The sequence below is a fragment of the Eschrichtius robustus genome, chromosome 16 (assembly GCF_028021215.1).
Source record: "Eschrichtius robustus isolate mEscRob2 chromosome 16, mEscRob2.pri, whole genome shotgun sequence".
Taxonomy (NCBI): domain Eukaryota; kingdom Metazoa; phylum Chordata; class Mammalia; order Artiodactyla; family Eschrichtiidae; genus Eschrichtius; species Eschrichtius robustus.
The window spans coordinates 41903494-41920478 of NC_090839.1; the positions used below are offsets into that span (position 1 = coordinate 41903494).

General features: G+C 42.1%; 1 protein-coding gene across 1 annotated transcript in view; it reads left to right on the plus strand.

Annotated features, from left to right (window-relative positions):
* Positions 1–1901, plus strand: part of ISM1 (isthmin 1) — a 77734-nt gene extending 75833 nt beyond the window's left edge. The window contains exon 6 of the mRNA XM_068524828.1: positions 1305–1901. Within this exon, the coding sequence (XP_068380929.1) occupies positions 1305–1822 (518 nt within the window). The 3' untranslated portion in view covers positions 1823–1901. The remainder of the gene's footprint in view (positions 1–1304) is intronic.
* Positions 1902–16985: the final 15084 nt, after the last annotated feature.

Below are 16985 nucleotides of genomic sequence, written 5' to 3' on the forward strand. Positions count from 1 at the left end.
GTGGTTTTCCAGAATGCGCAAGGGTGAGGGAAAGTCTTAACCTAGGCTGTTTCCCAAAATCACGGGGCTTGGGTAAAGTTCCCCCCTGTCACTGGATGGGTTTCCCAGGTCCAAAGGGAAGATGCTTCAGTTTCTACAGTGGTTACTTGTTTGATCCACATCCCATATTGCCACCCTCCCTTCCCTGTCCCACCTCCCTGCTCCCTGCTGGTGTTTCCCAGAATCACTTCCCAAAGAACCGTTTTCACTGGCATCTTTGTCTCAGGGTCTGGGAAAACACAAACTGAGACATTCACTAAACCAGAGGTCCTGAACTCTCATGACTAAGGGACCAAGAGCGAACACCCACCCATGAGTGACGGGATCAGGTAGGGACTGTGGTGAACTGGGGACCTCCTGTCTTGACCAAGAAGCGGTCACTGGTTACCTGTTCACAAGGCAATGCAGGACTGACGTCAACCTATCTTTGGGTTTTTCAAATGAAACCAGGAACCTACATTAATAAGTGGAATCACATAATTCTTAAACGTTGGCAATTAATTCAATATTTTTTAATACCGTAAGGCCAAACACTACACACCTCTTGGGGCAGGTTCTGGCTCAAAGTCTACAGGTCAGTGTCCCCTGGCCTAAATATTAAATTCCCTAAAAGCAGGGACCACCAGCCTCTTCCTCTTTGAGACCTCTTATCATAGGGATTTGCATGTAACGGTTGTTAACTCTTTCCTGCCTAAGGTTAAGAGGTTAGGCCACTAGCCTAGTTTAAAACAGTCAGTGAGTGGCAGAAATAAAACTTAGTCCTACAAATATCCCTTTGAGGCATTTTCTGCCACTCATCGCTTATTTAGAGAGGAGATTCAAAATGGCCCTCTGAATTATTGTTCGTTTTGTTATGGGTGGAAATGGGGTTACGGTTATCTAGGAAAACATGGAAAATATGGTTTAATTATCCTCCTTTTTTTGTAGACGCCTACTAAAACTTAGGGGTAATAATATCATATCTTTCCACAAAAAATTTTAATGAGGGAAATACAGTGATGATTAAGTCTAGGTGATGGCATCTGGGTAGTCATTGTATACGTATATCCTCTCCACTTTTCTATGTATGTGAAAAGTTTTCATAATATAAATTAAGGAGTTGGTGGGGCCGAGAACAAAGTCCCCAAGTTCAAGGGCCATGATCGTGTTCACCCATGGCCTGGGGGGTTCCAGGGGCTGCCAGTCAGGGAAGAGAGAGGTTGACTTTAAAGTCGTCAGGCAGCCGGTTTTGCATGCGATCAGAGGGTTTCTCTGGCCCGTTTCAGACACGGACAGCTGTGAGCGCTGGATGAGCTGCAAGAGCGAGTTCCTAAAGAAGTACATGCACAAGGTGATCAACGACCTGCCCAGCTGCCCCTGCTCCTACCCCACCGAGGTGGCCTACAGCACGGCCGACATCTTCGACCGCATCAAGCGCAAGGACTTCCGCTGGAAGGATGCCAGCGGGCCCAAGGAGAAGCTGGAGATCTACAAGCCCACGGCCCGGTACTGCATTCGCTCCATGCTGTCCCTGGAGAGCACCACACTGGCCGCCCAGCACTGTTGCTATGGCGACAACATGCAGCTCATCACCAGGGGCAAAGGGGCGGGGACGCCCAATCTCATCAGCACTGAGTTCTCAGCGGAGCTCCACTACAAAGTGGACATCCTGCCCTGGATTATCTGCAAGGGCGACTGGAGCAGGTATAACGAGGCCCGGCCTCCCAACAACGGACAGAAGTGCACAGAGAGCCCCTCGGACGAAGATTATATCAAGCAGTTTCAAGAGGCCAGAGAGTATTAAAGAGACACCACCTCTGTTGTTCATGACACAAACACACTGCACTGATCCGCCACCTGGCACAGAGTCCCTCTTACCCGCATACATGTATATGTACATATACCATGTGAGTATTTGTCATAAGTTACACTAGGGGTGTGCGCCAGGCCCTTGTGACTGCCATCTGAAGCCACCGTTGCCTCTTCAATGCCAACGGCTTCCTTGGAACTCTTCCTAGGGGGGATGTCCTCAGGAGGATGGGGAGAAAGAAGCTGGAAGAAGAACCTGGAGGTCATAGCAGGTGGGATTCAACTCACACCCCGGATCCAGCATTTCCGAGAGAAGCAAAGGGGCAAAGAGAACGAAGTTGTAAACGTGATAAGCGGTTTTTATATATAACTTATTTAATATGAATGTGACTTATACGTCACCTTTTCTCTGGAGTTGTCATCGTGAAACTATTTAATCACTTCCATGAGAGTTCAGAAAGGGGCTTAGGGAGATGGAAGAGAAGGGGAATTTTGTAGTAATGACTTCTTTAAAAATAAAGAATTCAACAGAAAGATATCAAAACAAGGAAACACCCACCTGAAACCAAGTGTTAGTTAGCCAGTGAGGTACCTTGATGAAGTCTCAGCTTCCAAAATGCCCTTGCCTCAGCCTGGGTAGGGAGTGGGGGGCAAATGGGTATTTTAGGAGAAAATCTGAGGCCTGGTTTTAAATGGACTTTAAAACAAAGGCCAATATTAACACAATGCTATGATTCTACTAAAAGACCCCAGAATAGAATTTCTGCTCATGCCTTAATAGGTTCAGAAGGCTACAGGAAGGTCAGACATAAAAACAAGGAGTAGCACTTTTCCAAAGAAAAAATGCAAAACAAATGGGGAGAAATCATGAACTTCATTTCATCTATTTTATTTTAATACCAGCTTAACAATTTTTTTCTCCACAATATAGTCTCAGTAAATAAATATAAAAACAAGGAGAGGAACTCAAGTCTAGGAAAACCTAATTTTTTTATGTTTTAAGAAAGAAAAAAAATACATTATTTTTGTAAAGTATTTATTGAGTCACTGAGTCTTGTGCATCAAGCAATTGTAATATGGCCTGGTTCTGTAGGGTGGAACTTAGGACAAATAAAAAGTTGGTTCTTATGCAATCTTTACTTGCAAAACTCCGGGAAAAGAGATTACATAATAAAATCATAATAAAATGTGTTACCTACAGTAAATGTGTTACCTGCAAATATTTATGATACGAATTCCATAAATAGCCCTGGTAAAGCAGGGCTTCAAGGCAGGGGAGAGGAAGGTTCAAACCAGGTAGAATAAAAGGCTCATTGATTGATGTGATGGTGGGTGGTGTAAGTCATAGCATCTTTGGCACCAAGAATATCAACCCTGCCCCCAGGAGGCTAGAGCTCATTGATACACATGCAACTTTTTGCCCACCCAGAGCTAAGAAAGAGCTAAGAAATCCAAGCCAGAGCAAAGGCTTAGGACAGCCCAGGTGAGTGGGACTGCTTCCAGACAAAATTCTGCAATTACAGTAATAAGTAGAACTCCTCATTGTGCAAATTATTCCATTTCCAGATGAGGAAACCAAAGCTCAGAAAAAAACAGATCACATTGGATCTATCATTCATTTCCTAGTCCAGTGCTCTATCTACTATATCAGCCTACCCTTAGGTTCTCATAATAAAATCTTGTTTTAATGGAAAAGCTCTTATCAGTCATTTACACTTTAGAATGAGTTATCCATGTATTGCTCACTCTCAGGATATTTATATTTAAGACCTATTTCTAACTATGGAATGAGAATCCTTATTCACATCTGAAGGAAGTTTAGGCAACTGAACTGGTAGGGAGAAAATCAGTAGGTCCATGTATCAGGGAAGCAGATTTGGTTCCTAATAATAGGGATACCATTTTTGCCAAGAGAGTTGGTTGCAATGGAATGCATTGCCTTTGGGATGGTGAGTACCCTGTCAGGACAGGTATTCAAGCAGAGCTGGAGATGAATCACATGAGAAGCTCATTTTAGTGAGCAGGAGAGACAAAAATGTACAGCAATAACCCCCTCTGATAAGTGTTCTATAAAGGGTAAGTGGAAAGTACTCTGGGAAAATAGAGGCAGGAATCAGGGAAGTACCTGCTAGACCTAATGGAGGAGTGGTATTTCACAAAGCAGAGAAGAGGGAGGGCAAGTAGATGCATTTGGAGTAAGAAAACAGTATGGGCAAAGGCAAGGAACTACGCAAGAGCTTGGTGTTTTCCGAAAACTGGGATGTTTACAGTGATGAGCCAGAGGGACAAGAACAGCAAGTTATGGAGTTGTGTCTAAGGTGTCTTTGCTAAGGATTTAGCATGGAAAATTAAAGCTGTTTCCTAATACAGTGAGAATGACTGATATGAGCCATGTTTCCAGTGGGCTATTTGCCTCTTTATTTAAGACCTTCCTGACATAACTAACTGAGAGTTGGAAGGTGGGGTGAATTGGGAGCTGGAGAGGGCTCCTGGGCTCTTGGCCTACTGAGAACACCGCTAGCTTCCCATCCATCATCCAGATGGTGCCACCCCTCCGGAAATTTGCTGAACTATAACCTGCCTCTATGCAGATGTATCTCATTTACTATAGGGCCCCAAGCCAGCCCCAGGGTAACCCTGGGTAATTCCTTCATGGAAAGGGGATCATGTGAGCAAGGGCCAACTTTGCCCACCGCAGAGTAGGCTGTCTGCCCCCTCACCTGCAGCACCTGTTTATAGGACCCCCTCAGCAACTGCTCTACAGATGCCTCTCATCGAATGCTTTGCTCCTTTGCTGCTCCTTGGAAAGAGATCCCTTTTTCTAGTGACCCACTGGGCCTCTCAGGTGCCACGTCTGAGCAAGCCAATAGTGGCAGACAGAGAAGCCAAGGCCCTCTAGTGGCCGCACATGGGAAGGATGAGGGCAGGGCCCCAGAAGAGCTGGGCATCCTCCTCACCCCATTCAATTATTATCCACCATAATTAGTCTCCAAGCCTTTCCGTCTTTGTAGCTCAGTGGCCAGGGGATAGATTTCCCCACCCTAAGACCCGGGAGCAAGGATCAAAGAATAGGTACGATACCAGCCACCCTTCCTGAGCACACACTTTGTGCCTCTGTGCTAATCACTTTACCATGAGAGGCAAGCAAGTTACATCCATTTTACAGATAAGGCAAAAGAAGCCCAACAAGGCCTTCTAACCTGCCCAAGTCATAAGGCTCTGTACATGGCAAAGCTGGTTGAAGGCCGTGTTCTTAACCTTACCCTCTACTCAACTCTCTTCCTAATTCTTCCCAACACACAGGATCAGGATTTTGCCTCCGACTCACTCTGCCTTTGCTCCAATTGTTCAAATCCACCAAATGTCCCTGCACCACCCTTTACGTGTCTCGCGTTGGTGACAGTGGATCTGGCTTTAGCTCTATATAGTCTGCTCAGTTCTCTCATATTCCATAAGAGGATTTGAATCCTGTATCTGAGCCCTTGCTCAGGTTGGCTGAGTAGCAGAGCCTAACTTTCTAGAAGATAGCCTGCTCCATGGATAAGAATGAGACTGGTCTGTTTTCCCTGCTGCACTCAAGCCCCACGCCAACTGTCGCCTGTTGGGTCGACCTGAAGGGCAGGTGCCATGTCTCATGCTTTCTACACCCCCAGCCCCTTGCTCTGTACCTGGCAGATGTCATCAGGCAAGGTACAGAGGGCGGAAGAATTTGAGGGTTGAGTCAGACTGCCTAGATTCCAATCCTGGCTCCCTCAGTTGCCTGCTGGGTACCACTGGATAAGTTAATCAGCCTGTGTATATTCCAGTTTCCCCACACAGTTGTTCAGAAAATAAAATAAGAGATATGAAGTTCCTAGCATAGGGCCTGTCATGTACCATGTGTGTCGGTGTTGAGCCATTGGAGAAATATTTATTGCGCGTATACTAGTTGCCAGGCATTGTTCTAGATGCCAGAGATACAGCAGTGTACAAATCCAAGTTTTCCTGGTGGAGGGGAGACGGCTGATAAATAAATAAGTACATAATCTGAAATAATGGTAAGTGATATCAAGAAAAATAAATTATTTGATCACACGTGTATGTTGCATTATTTAAAGTAATGCTAGATGCTGTAATAGATAAGCCTCAAAATCACAATGGCTTAACACAAAAACCTCTAAAGGTATGTTTCTGGTCAAGTGGCTCTCCTCTAAGTGATGACCCAAGGACCCAAACTTTCCATCTTCAAGGCTTGACTTTCTAGGGTGCCCTGCGGGTCATCTCTATTCCAGGAGGCTTAAGGAGTAAAGAGCAGGGAGAATATGGGCAATGACTTATATAGGTGGCCCAGGGAAGTACAGCTGTTTCATGCCACACTCTTCTACAAGGGAGACTGGGAAATGGAGTCCAGTTGGGGGCCCAGGAAGCAGAGATCGGCTGTGTGAGCACCCGATCAGTCTCTGCCACATAGGTAGACCACCAACTAATTAATTACACAAGGCAAGAGAGAAAGCTAGTGAAAGGGGTTCTGGATGGGCCCAAAGTTAGTGATCAAAGGGAGCGATCCTTCTCATCTCATTTAGACCGGCTCAACTTTCAACTGGCAGCTCCTGCAAGTCCTTCCCTGATGGTTTTGTCTAACCAGGGGCCACGCAGCTCTCACAGATGGGGCTGAAGTGCCAGGGAGTAAACAGTGCCTCCCAGGAGGCTTAACAGGACCTTGGTGGATGAATACCCCATCTCTCTCATCCCTCGAGTGGGGCAATTCTGAAGCGTGTTTTATACCATTCCCGAGTTCCCAGTGAGACTGAGGTCCTGCCACCCTCGGTGGGGACCTGCTTGCTAACACGCCAATTACTGGCCTCCTTCCCTTCCCTGTCTTTCCTCCCCACTCCCCTACTGTCGCTCACTGGAATTGTCTCCCAAATAAGCTACTTGCCCAGATCCTTCTCTCTGGATCTGCTTCTGAGTGGTCCCAAACCAAGACATCATTTCGTGCTTTAATATTCAAATATAAGTTCATTATTCAAATATAAGTGTATAATAATATTATTGCCATCGAGCTCATGTGAGACGAGGTTTTGTGTTGCTGACAGCTCTTCTAAAAGAGAAAATTCACTCTCAGTCTGGCCAGAGATAGAAACTCTATTAGATTTCAATTCCATTTAGTTTTTACAAAATGAAGATAAACCCCCAGTTTTTATGATTAGGTTCAACAGGCAGAAAAGGATTCCACCAAATACCTCTAAACATTTCTGAATGTCTTTTCTTAATTTTTGACTTCATCTCCTTGCTGACTAAAGACCAGTTCTGCTCTAAGGACCACACTTTGAGTCTCACTGTTCTAATTACCTGAGCGACAGTGATCAACAGCCCATGAGCATTGAGTTGATTCTGGCCTGATGGACAAAGAGTCATGAAAAAGCTTCCCAGGAAGGGACGGGGGGGTGGGGGGTGGCCTGGGTTCTTACTTTGTCATCCATTTACAATTTCCAATGGAAAAATGTGTGGGTTGTCACCATTATGCCTGCACGGTTTCAGACAAATTAAAGGCTTGCCTCAGTAATTACTGGGTGGGTATATACAGAAACATACATCCATGTCTACATATCCTGAATACAGTAGTGTAAATGAAGGCAGAAAGCTTACAGCCAGTTGATTTTCTGAGGTTTAACATTGGTTTACTCTATGAGATTAGAAGAAGAGGGGCATTTTCCGGGACCAGAAGGTAAGACTTGTCAGGAACAAATTTATGGGACCAGCAACTTTTTGTTGAACCAGAAGAACAGATCCTTTTTTTTCCAGACCTTCATGTAGAGATTTAGAAAGCCAACATACAAAGACCAGTGCCTTGCCTGTAATGGCAAAAATAACATCATCCTTAACCATTTTAGTGGCAGGGGAATTGGTGGGAGACTGGATTGAGATACAGCTGCAATAGCAAAGCTGGGTAAAAATTTTATGACTGCTAATTTTCTATCTGTTCTGGGAGTCATAAATGTGCCCTTATAGATATTCATGATTGCCCTTAAAATGAAAAAAAAAAAAAAAAAAAAAAAAAACTTTTAAATGGCACAGAAAAGCCTTTCATTCCCGAGGCATGTAATTCATGGATGATTTTCAAAATGTCATGTTTGAATTGGGAAGGTAACATTTCTTGAACTAATCAGCCAATTGCTTCAAGAATATGACTCAAAGGATATAAAATTTTCAAGGCTGACTTTTAAAAAAGAAAGAGGAATTCTCTTTTCTATGCAAGTTCCTAAGTTATTTTTTCACAAAGGTCATGGCTAAATGTTAGGTTTATTTGCTATGGAAGAGAACAGTCTAAGTAAAGTAAACTTTTAATTCTTTAGTGACCGGGAATGGTAGCAGATCTTGAAAAGCACCATTTTAAAATTTTACACCATTAGCCAGGGAGTTTCTATTTGGTTAGCTGTAACCCCTTTTAGACCCCGCTTGGCTGTGTTTTTGGTTTGTTTGGGGGGTTGGGTTTTTTTTTTTTTTCTTTTTTTAATCTTTGGAGAGCTGAACAAATGGAGAAGGGGAAAGGCAAGAGAAAAGAAAAGAAAAGAAAAACCCAGGATCTCCCAGGATGAAAGTCTGTTTGGAACCTCTAAAATAACTCACTGTCCCTGTTATTAACGTAACTAAGGTGGGATCTTCACAAACAGGGGACTGGAGAGACCCACACCACTGATGCTCCTGACCCCACAGAGCCTTCCAATCTCCCCTCAGGGATGGCTGGGTCCTGCCCAGACAAGACCAGGAAGAGATTTCCAAAGACCTCATGACTTAAAGTCACATATTCCTCCAGTCAAAAGAGAGCAAGGTGTCCTATGCTGATTGGCTGTGGAGGGTAGAACTTTCTGAGAGGAACATTTCAGGTCCCCTTTCCTGGGGACTCCTCTGAGTCAGGAAGGAGCCTGCCTCTGAGCCACTGTTGAGTTCTCTCTCCTACTATTACAGGATATTATAAAGAGAAAAAAAAAAAGGAGGAGGGCAGTGATCCAGTGCTAGAAATATAAAGGCTGGTTCACCACTCACCAGCAGCAAAGGTAAGAAGCTAAAGCTTGAGATAAAACTGCAGACGCACTGTTTCCCTTTCACTGCTTTTTCTACACTTTACAGCCCAGTCACCTTCCTGACTGCTCCTCTCCCATCCCCTCTGCCACCCAGTTGGCCACCTTGCAGCCAATTGCCATTTTTGTAGCCAATCTTTTGTTAAAGATGCTCTTCGAACACTATTACAACAAAGCATGCATTCAGAAAAAAATACACACATATCATAAGTGCACGGCTCAGTGAATTTTCACAAAGTGAACAACCACATGTAACCAACACTGTGACAAAGGTCAAGAAATGGAGCATAAGGCTCATGAGAGGCTTTCGGGGATGATAGAAATGTTCTAAGTGTTGTCTATGGTGGTGGCTACACCACTGTATGCATTTGTCAAAGCTCACTGAATTGTGCACTTAAGAAAATTGAATTTCATCGTATGTAAATTTTACCCCAATATAAAATAAATAAATAAAACATTACCAGCACTCTGTCCCCTTCCAGTCAGTACCCACTTCCCACCAAAAGTAATCAGTATCACAACTTCTGCACTAGATTAGTTTTGCCTGATTTTGAACTTCAAGTCAGTGGAATCACACAGCATATGCTCCTTGAGATCTGTCACCTTTTGCTCCACATCGTATTGTGAGATTTTCCCACGTTGCTCCTTGCAGCTATAGGTCTTGCTTGCCCATCGCTGCCAAGTATGGCACATGTCTATTTAACTGTTCTACCATGGGTGGGCATGTGGGTGGTTGCTGGTTTGGAGCTCTTACAAATAGTGCTGCTATGAACACTCCAGGGTGTGTCTTTGGGGCTCACACACACAACATTTCTATTGGAAGTGAAATGGGTAGTTCAGAGGACATGCACAATCTAGCAGATACTGCCCCAGGGTTTTCCAAAGTGGTTACATTGGTTGACACTCTATCCAGGAGTGTTTGAAGGTTCTGGTTCTTGGACCAATATTGGTTCTACCCCTTTCACTAAGTCTTCCCTGACTCTTCTGTTCTTTGATCTCTTTATTCTTATATTTAAGTCAACACATGTGTACTGAACACTAAGTAAGTGTGTGCCAGTCACCATTCACATGCTGGGTACCTACTGGATATACAAAAAAAAGACAGACAGGAACCCTGTCCCGTGGGGGTGACTAACTCAGATGACTATAATACATTGTGATAGGTGCTATGGGGACAGATGAGGACATGATTAACCATGGCGACTGTAACTAACAAGCCAGAGTTGCCACATTTTATTTAGGAAAACAAGTCTGATAATACCAAGTGTTGGCAAGAGGGTGTGAAAACAGAAACTCTTTTTCACCTCTGCTTGTGGTGATGTAAACTGGAGAATAATTTGACTATACCTAGTAGAGTTGAAGCTGAAATGTAGCAAAATTCACTAATTTCCCTCCTGAGGGTCTTTTTTCTATTATCAAAAATAAGAGGGACTTCCCTGGTGGCACACTGGTTAAGAATCTGCCTGCCAATGCAGGGGACATGGGTTCGAGCCCTGGTCCGGGAAGATCCCACATGCTGTGGTGCAACTAAGCCCGTGTGCCACGACTGCTGAACCTATGGTCTAGAGCCCAGGAACCAGAACTACTGAGCCTGCGTGCCACAACTACTGAAACCCACGTGCCTAGAGCCCATGCTCCACAACAAGAGAAGCCACAGCAATGAGAAGCCCATGCACCGCAATGAAGAGTAACCCCCACTCACCACAACTAGAGAAAGTCCTCGCGCAGCAACGAAGACCCAATGCAACCAAAAATAATAATAAATTTTTTAAAAAAAATTAGAAATAAGTAAAATTGTTCACTCACCAACAGAGGAATGAACAAATACACCATGTTACATTCATAGGATAGAATACCATCCACCTATTAAATGATCTAGAGCTAGGCATAGGCTCACAGATGTGTCATAAAAATATAATGTGTATAAAAGGAAATTGCAAATGGATATGAAAGTATTATACAGTCTTCAATCATTTAAAAATTCACAAAACAATACTGTATTATGACTGGACACTGACACAGCGAATTAAAGTTTTAATTATTCATGGGAGGACTAACAACCAACCTCAAGATAACAGTTACCTCTGGGGATGGCTGACAGTGAGTGGGTGGGGAAGGAGAGAAACTTTACAGATAATATTTTATTTCTTTTTTAAAAAAGAAACCTAATATAAAACCATATATATAACCTAAAACATGTATATGTACATATGGCAAAATGCTAATACTGGTTAAATCTGAGTATTGGGTAAAGCACAACTGTTACATTATTTTCTGTATATGTGACATATTTAAAACTAATTACTGAGATTGGTTCAAGATGGCGGAGTAGAAGGACGTGCTCTCACTCCCTCTTGCGAGAGCACCAGAATCACAACTAACTGCTGAACAATCATCAACAGGAAGACATTGGAACTCACCAAAAAAGATAACCCACATCCAAAGACAAAGGAGAAGCCACAATGAGACGATAGGGGGGGCACAATCCCAATAAAATCAAATCCCATAACTGCTGTGTGGGAGACTCACAAACTGGACAACACTTATACCACAGAAGTCCACCCACTGGAGTGAAGGCTCTGAGCCCCACGTCAGGCTTCCCAACCTGGGGGTCCGGCAACAGGAGGAGGATTTCCTAGAGAATCACACTTTGAAGGCTAGCGGGATTTGATTGCAGGACTTTGAGAGGACTGGGGGAAACAGAGACTCCACTCTTGGAGGGCACACACAAAGTAGTGTGCACATCGGGACCCAGGGAGAAGGAGCAGTGACCCCATAGGAGACTGAACCAGACCTACCTGCTAGTGTTGGAGGGTCTCCTGCAGAGGTGGGGGGTGGCTGTGTCTCAGCGTGGGGACAAGGACACTGGCAGCAGAAGTTCTGGGAAGTACTCCTTGGCATGAGACCTCCCAGAGTCCGCCATTAGCCCCACCAAAGAGCCCGTGTAGGCTCCAGTGTTGGGTCGCCTCAGGCCAAACAACCAACAGGGAGGGAACAGAGCCCCACCCATCACAGACAAGTGGATTAAAGTTTTACTGAGCTCTGACCACCAGAGCAATAGCCAGCTCTAACCACCACCAGTCCCTCCCATCAGGAAACTTGCACAAGCTTCTTAGATAGCCTCATCCACCAGAGGGCAGACAGCAGAAGCAAGAAGAACTACAATCCTGCAGCCTGTGGAACAAAAAACACATTCACAGAAAGACAGAAAATATGAAAAAGCAGAGGATTATGTACCAGATGAAAGAACAAGATAAAACCCCAGAAAAACAACTAAATGAAGTGGAGATAGGCAACCTTCCAGAAAAAGAATTCAGAATAATGATAGTGAAGATGATCCAGGACCTCGGGAAAAGAATGGAGGCAAAGATCGAGAAGATGCAAGAAATGTTTAACAAAGACCTAGAAGAATTAAAGAACAAACAAACAGAGATGAACAATACAATAACTGAAATGAAAACTACACTAGAAGGAATCAATAGCAGAATAACTGAGGCAGAAGGACGGATAAGTGACCTGGAAGACAGAATGGTGGAATTCACTGCTGCGGAACAGAATAAAGAAAAAAGAATGAAAAGAAATGAAGACAGCCTAAGAGACTGCTGGGACAACATGAAACGTAGCAACATTTGCATTATAGGGTCCCAGAAGGAGAAGAGAGAGAGAAAGGACCCGAGAAAATATTTGAAGAGATTATAGTTGAAAACTTCCCTAACATGGGAAAGGAAATAGCTACCCAAGTCCAGGAAGCGCAGAGAGTCCCATATAGGATAAACCAAAGGAGAAACATACCGAGGCACATAGTAATCAAAATGGCAAAAATTAAAGACAAAGAAAATTTATTGAAAGCAGCAAGGGAAAAACAACAAATATCATACAAGGAAACTCCCATAAGGTTAACAGCTGATTTCTCAGCAGAAGGCTACAAGCCAGAAGGGAGTGGCATGATATACTTAAAGTGATGAAAGGGAAGAACGTACAACCAAGATTACTCTAACCGGCAAGGATCTCATTCAGATTCGATGGAGAAATCAAAAGCTTTACAGACAAGCAAAAGCTAAGAGAATTCAGCACCACCAAACCAGCTCTACAACAAATGCTAAAGGAACTTCTGTAAGTGGGAAACACAAGAGAAGAAAAGGACCTACAAAAACAAACCCAAAACAATTAATAAAATGGTCATAGGAACATACATATCGATAATTACCTTAAACGTGAATGGATTAAATGTTCCAACAAAAACACACAGGCTCACAGAATGGTTACAAAAATATGACCCACATATATAAGCAGTCTACAAGAGATCCACTTCAGACCTAGGGACACATACAGACTGAAAGTGAGGGGATGGAAAAAGATATTCCATGCAAATGGAAATCAAAAGAAAGCTGGAGTAACAATACACATATCAGATAAAATAGGCTTTAAAATAAAGAATGTTACAAGCGACAAGGAAGGACACTACATAATGATCAAGGGATCAATCCAAGAGGAAGATATAACAATTATAAATATATATGCACCCAACATAGGAGCACCTCAATACGTATGGCAACTGCTAACAGCTATAAAAAAGGAAATTGACAGTAACACAATCATAGTGGGGGACATTAACGCCTCACTTACACCAATGGACAGATCATCCAAACAGAAAAGTAATAAGGAAACACAAGCTTTAAATGACACAGTAGGCCACATACATTTAATTGATATTTGTAGGACATTCCATCCAAAAACAGCAGATTACACTTTCTTCTTAAGTGCACATGGAACATGCTCCAGCATAGATCACATCTTGGGTAACAAATCAAACCTCAGCAAATTTAAGAAAAGTTAAATCATATCAAGCATCTTTTCTGACCACAACACTCTGAGACTAGAAATGAATTACAGGGAAAAAAACGTAAAAAACACAAACACATGGAGGCTAAACAATACATTATTAAATAACCAAGAGATCACTGAAGAAATCAAAGAGGAAATCAAAAAATACCTACAGACAAATGACAATGAAAACACGACGATCCAAAACCTATGGGATGCAGCAAAAGCAGTTCTAGGAGGGAAGTTTATAGCAATACAAGCCTACCTCAAGAAACAAGAAAAATCTCAAATAAACAATCTAAACTTACACCTAACGGAACCTGAGAAAGAAGAACAAACAAAACACAAAGTTAGCGGAAGGAAACAAATCATAAAGATCAGAGCAGAAATAAATGAAATAGAAACAAAGAAAACAATTGTAAACATCAATAAAACTAAAAGCTGCTTCCCTGAGAAGACAAACAAAATTGATAAACCTTTAGCCAGCCTCATCAAGAAAAAGAGGGAGAGGACTCATATCAATAAAATTAGAAACGAAAAAGAAGTTACAATGGACATTGCAGAAATACAAAGCATAGCAAGAGACTACTACAAGCAATTCTATGCCAATAAAATGGACAACCTGGAAGAAATGGACAAATTCTTAGAAAGGTATGACCTTCCAAGACTGAACCAGGAAGAAATAGAAAATATGAACAGACTAATCACAAGTAATGAAATTGAAACTGTGATTAAAAATGTTCCAGCAAACAAAAGTCCAGGACCAGATGGCTTCACAGGTGAATTCTACCAAACATTTAGAGAAGAGCTAACACCCATCCTTCTCAAACTCTTCCAAAAATTGCAAAGGAAGGAACACTCCCAAACTCATTCTATGAGGCCACCATCACCCTGACACCAAAACCAGACAAAGATACTACAAAAAAAGAAAACTGCAGACCAATATCACTGATGAATATAGATGGAAAAATCCTCAACAAAATACTAGCAAACAGAATCCAACAACACATTAAAAGGATCATACACCATGATCAAGTGGGATTTATCCCAGGGATGGAAAGATTCTTCAATATATGCAAATCAATCAATGTGATACACCATATTAACAAATTGAAGAAGAAAAACCATATGATCATCAAAATATATGAAGAAAAAGCTTTTGACAAAATTCAACACCGATTTATGATAAAAACTCTTCAGAAAGTGGGCATAGAGGAAACCTACCTCAACATAATAAAGGCCATATACGACAAACCCACAGCAAACATCATTCTCAATGGTGAAAAACTGAAAGCATTTCCTCTAAGATCAGATATAAGACAAGGATGTCCACTCTTGCCACTATTATTCAACCTAGTGTTGGAAGTCCTAGCCACGGCAATCAGAGAAGAAAAAGAAATAAATGGAATACAAATTGGAAAAGAAGAAGTAAAACTGTCACTGTTTGCAGATGACATGATACTATACATAGAGAATCCTAAAGATGCCACCAGAAAACTACTAGAGCTAAGCAATGAATTTGGTAAAGTTGCAGGATACAAAATTAATGCGCAGAAATCTATTGCATTCTTATGCACTAATGATGAAAAATGTGAAAGAGAAATTAAGGAAACACTCTCATTTACCATTGCAAAAAAAACAATAAAATACCTAGAAATAAACCTACCTAGGGAGACAAAAGACCTGTATGCAGAAAACTATAAGACACTGATGAAAGAAATTAAAGATGACATAAACAGATGGAGAGATATACCACGTTCTTGGATTGGAAGAATCAATATTGTGAAAATGACTATACTACCAAAAGCGATCTACAGATTCAATGCAATCCCTATCAAATTACCAATGGCATTTTTTACAGAACTAGAACAAAAAATCTTTAAATTTGTATGGAGACACAAAAGACCCCGAATAGCCAAAGCAGTCTTGGGTGAAAAAAACGGAGCTGGAGGAATCAGACTCCCTGGCTTCAGACTATACTATAAAGCTACAGTAATCAAGACAACATGGAACTGGCACAAAAACAGAAATATAGATCAATGGAACATGTAGAAAGCCCAGAGATAAACCCACGTACCTATGGTCAACTAATCTATGACAAAGGAGGCAAGGCTATACAATGGAGAAAAGACAGTCTCTTCAATAAGTGGTGCTGGGAAAACTGGACAGCTACATGTAAGAGAATGAAATTAGAACACTCCCTAAAACCATACACAAAAATAAACTCCAAATGGATTAGAGACCTAAATGTAAGACCAGACACTATAAAACTCTTAGAGGAAAACATAGGAAGAACACTCTTTGACATAAATCACAGCAAGATCTTTTTTGATCCACCTCCTAGAGTAATGGAAATAAAAACAAAAATAAACAAATGGGACCTAATGAAACAAAAGTTTTTGCACAGCAAAGGAAACTACAAACAAGACGAAAAGACAACCCTCAGGATGGGAGAAAATATTTGCAAACGAATCAGTGGACAAAGGATTAATCTCCAAAATATATAAACAGCTCATGCAGCTCAATATTCAAAAAACAAACAACCCAATCCAAAAATGGGCAGAAGATCTAAATAGACATTTCTCCAAAGAAGACATACAGATGGCCAAGAAGCACATGAAAAGCTGCTCAACATCACTAATTATTAGAGAAATGCAAATCAAAACTACAATGAGGTATCACCTCACACCAGTTAGAATGGGCATCATCAGAAAATCTACAAACAACAAATGCTGGAGAGGGTGTGGAGAAAAGGGAACCCTCTTGCACTATTGGTGGGAACGTAAATTGATACAGCCACTATGGAGAACAGTATGGAGGTCCCTTAAAAAACTAAAAATAGAACTACCATATGACCCAGCCATCCCACTACTGGGCATATACCCAGAGAAAACCATAATTCAAAAAGACACATGCACCCCAATGTTCAGTGCAGCACTATTTACAATAGCCAGGTCATGGAAGCAACCTAAATGCCCATCGACAGATGAATGGATAAAGAAGATGTGGTACATATACACAATGGAATATTACTCAGCCATAAAAAGGAACGAAATTGGGTCATTTGTAGAGACGCGGATGGATCTAGAGACTGTCATACAGAGTGAAGTAAGTCAGAAAGAGAAAATCAAATATCGTATACTGATGCATATATGTGGAACCTAGAAAAATGATACAGATGAACTGGTTTGCAGGGCAGAAACTGAGACACCGAAGTAGAGATCAAACGTATGGACCCCAAGGGGGGAAAGTGGCGGGGTGGTGGTGGTGGTG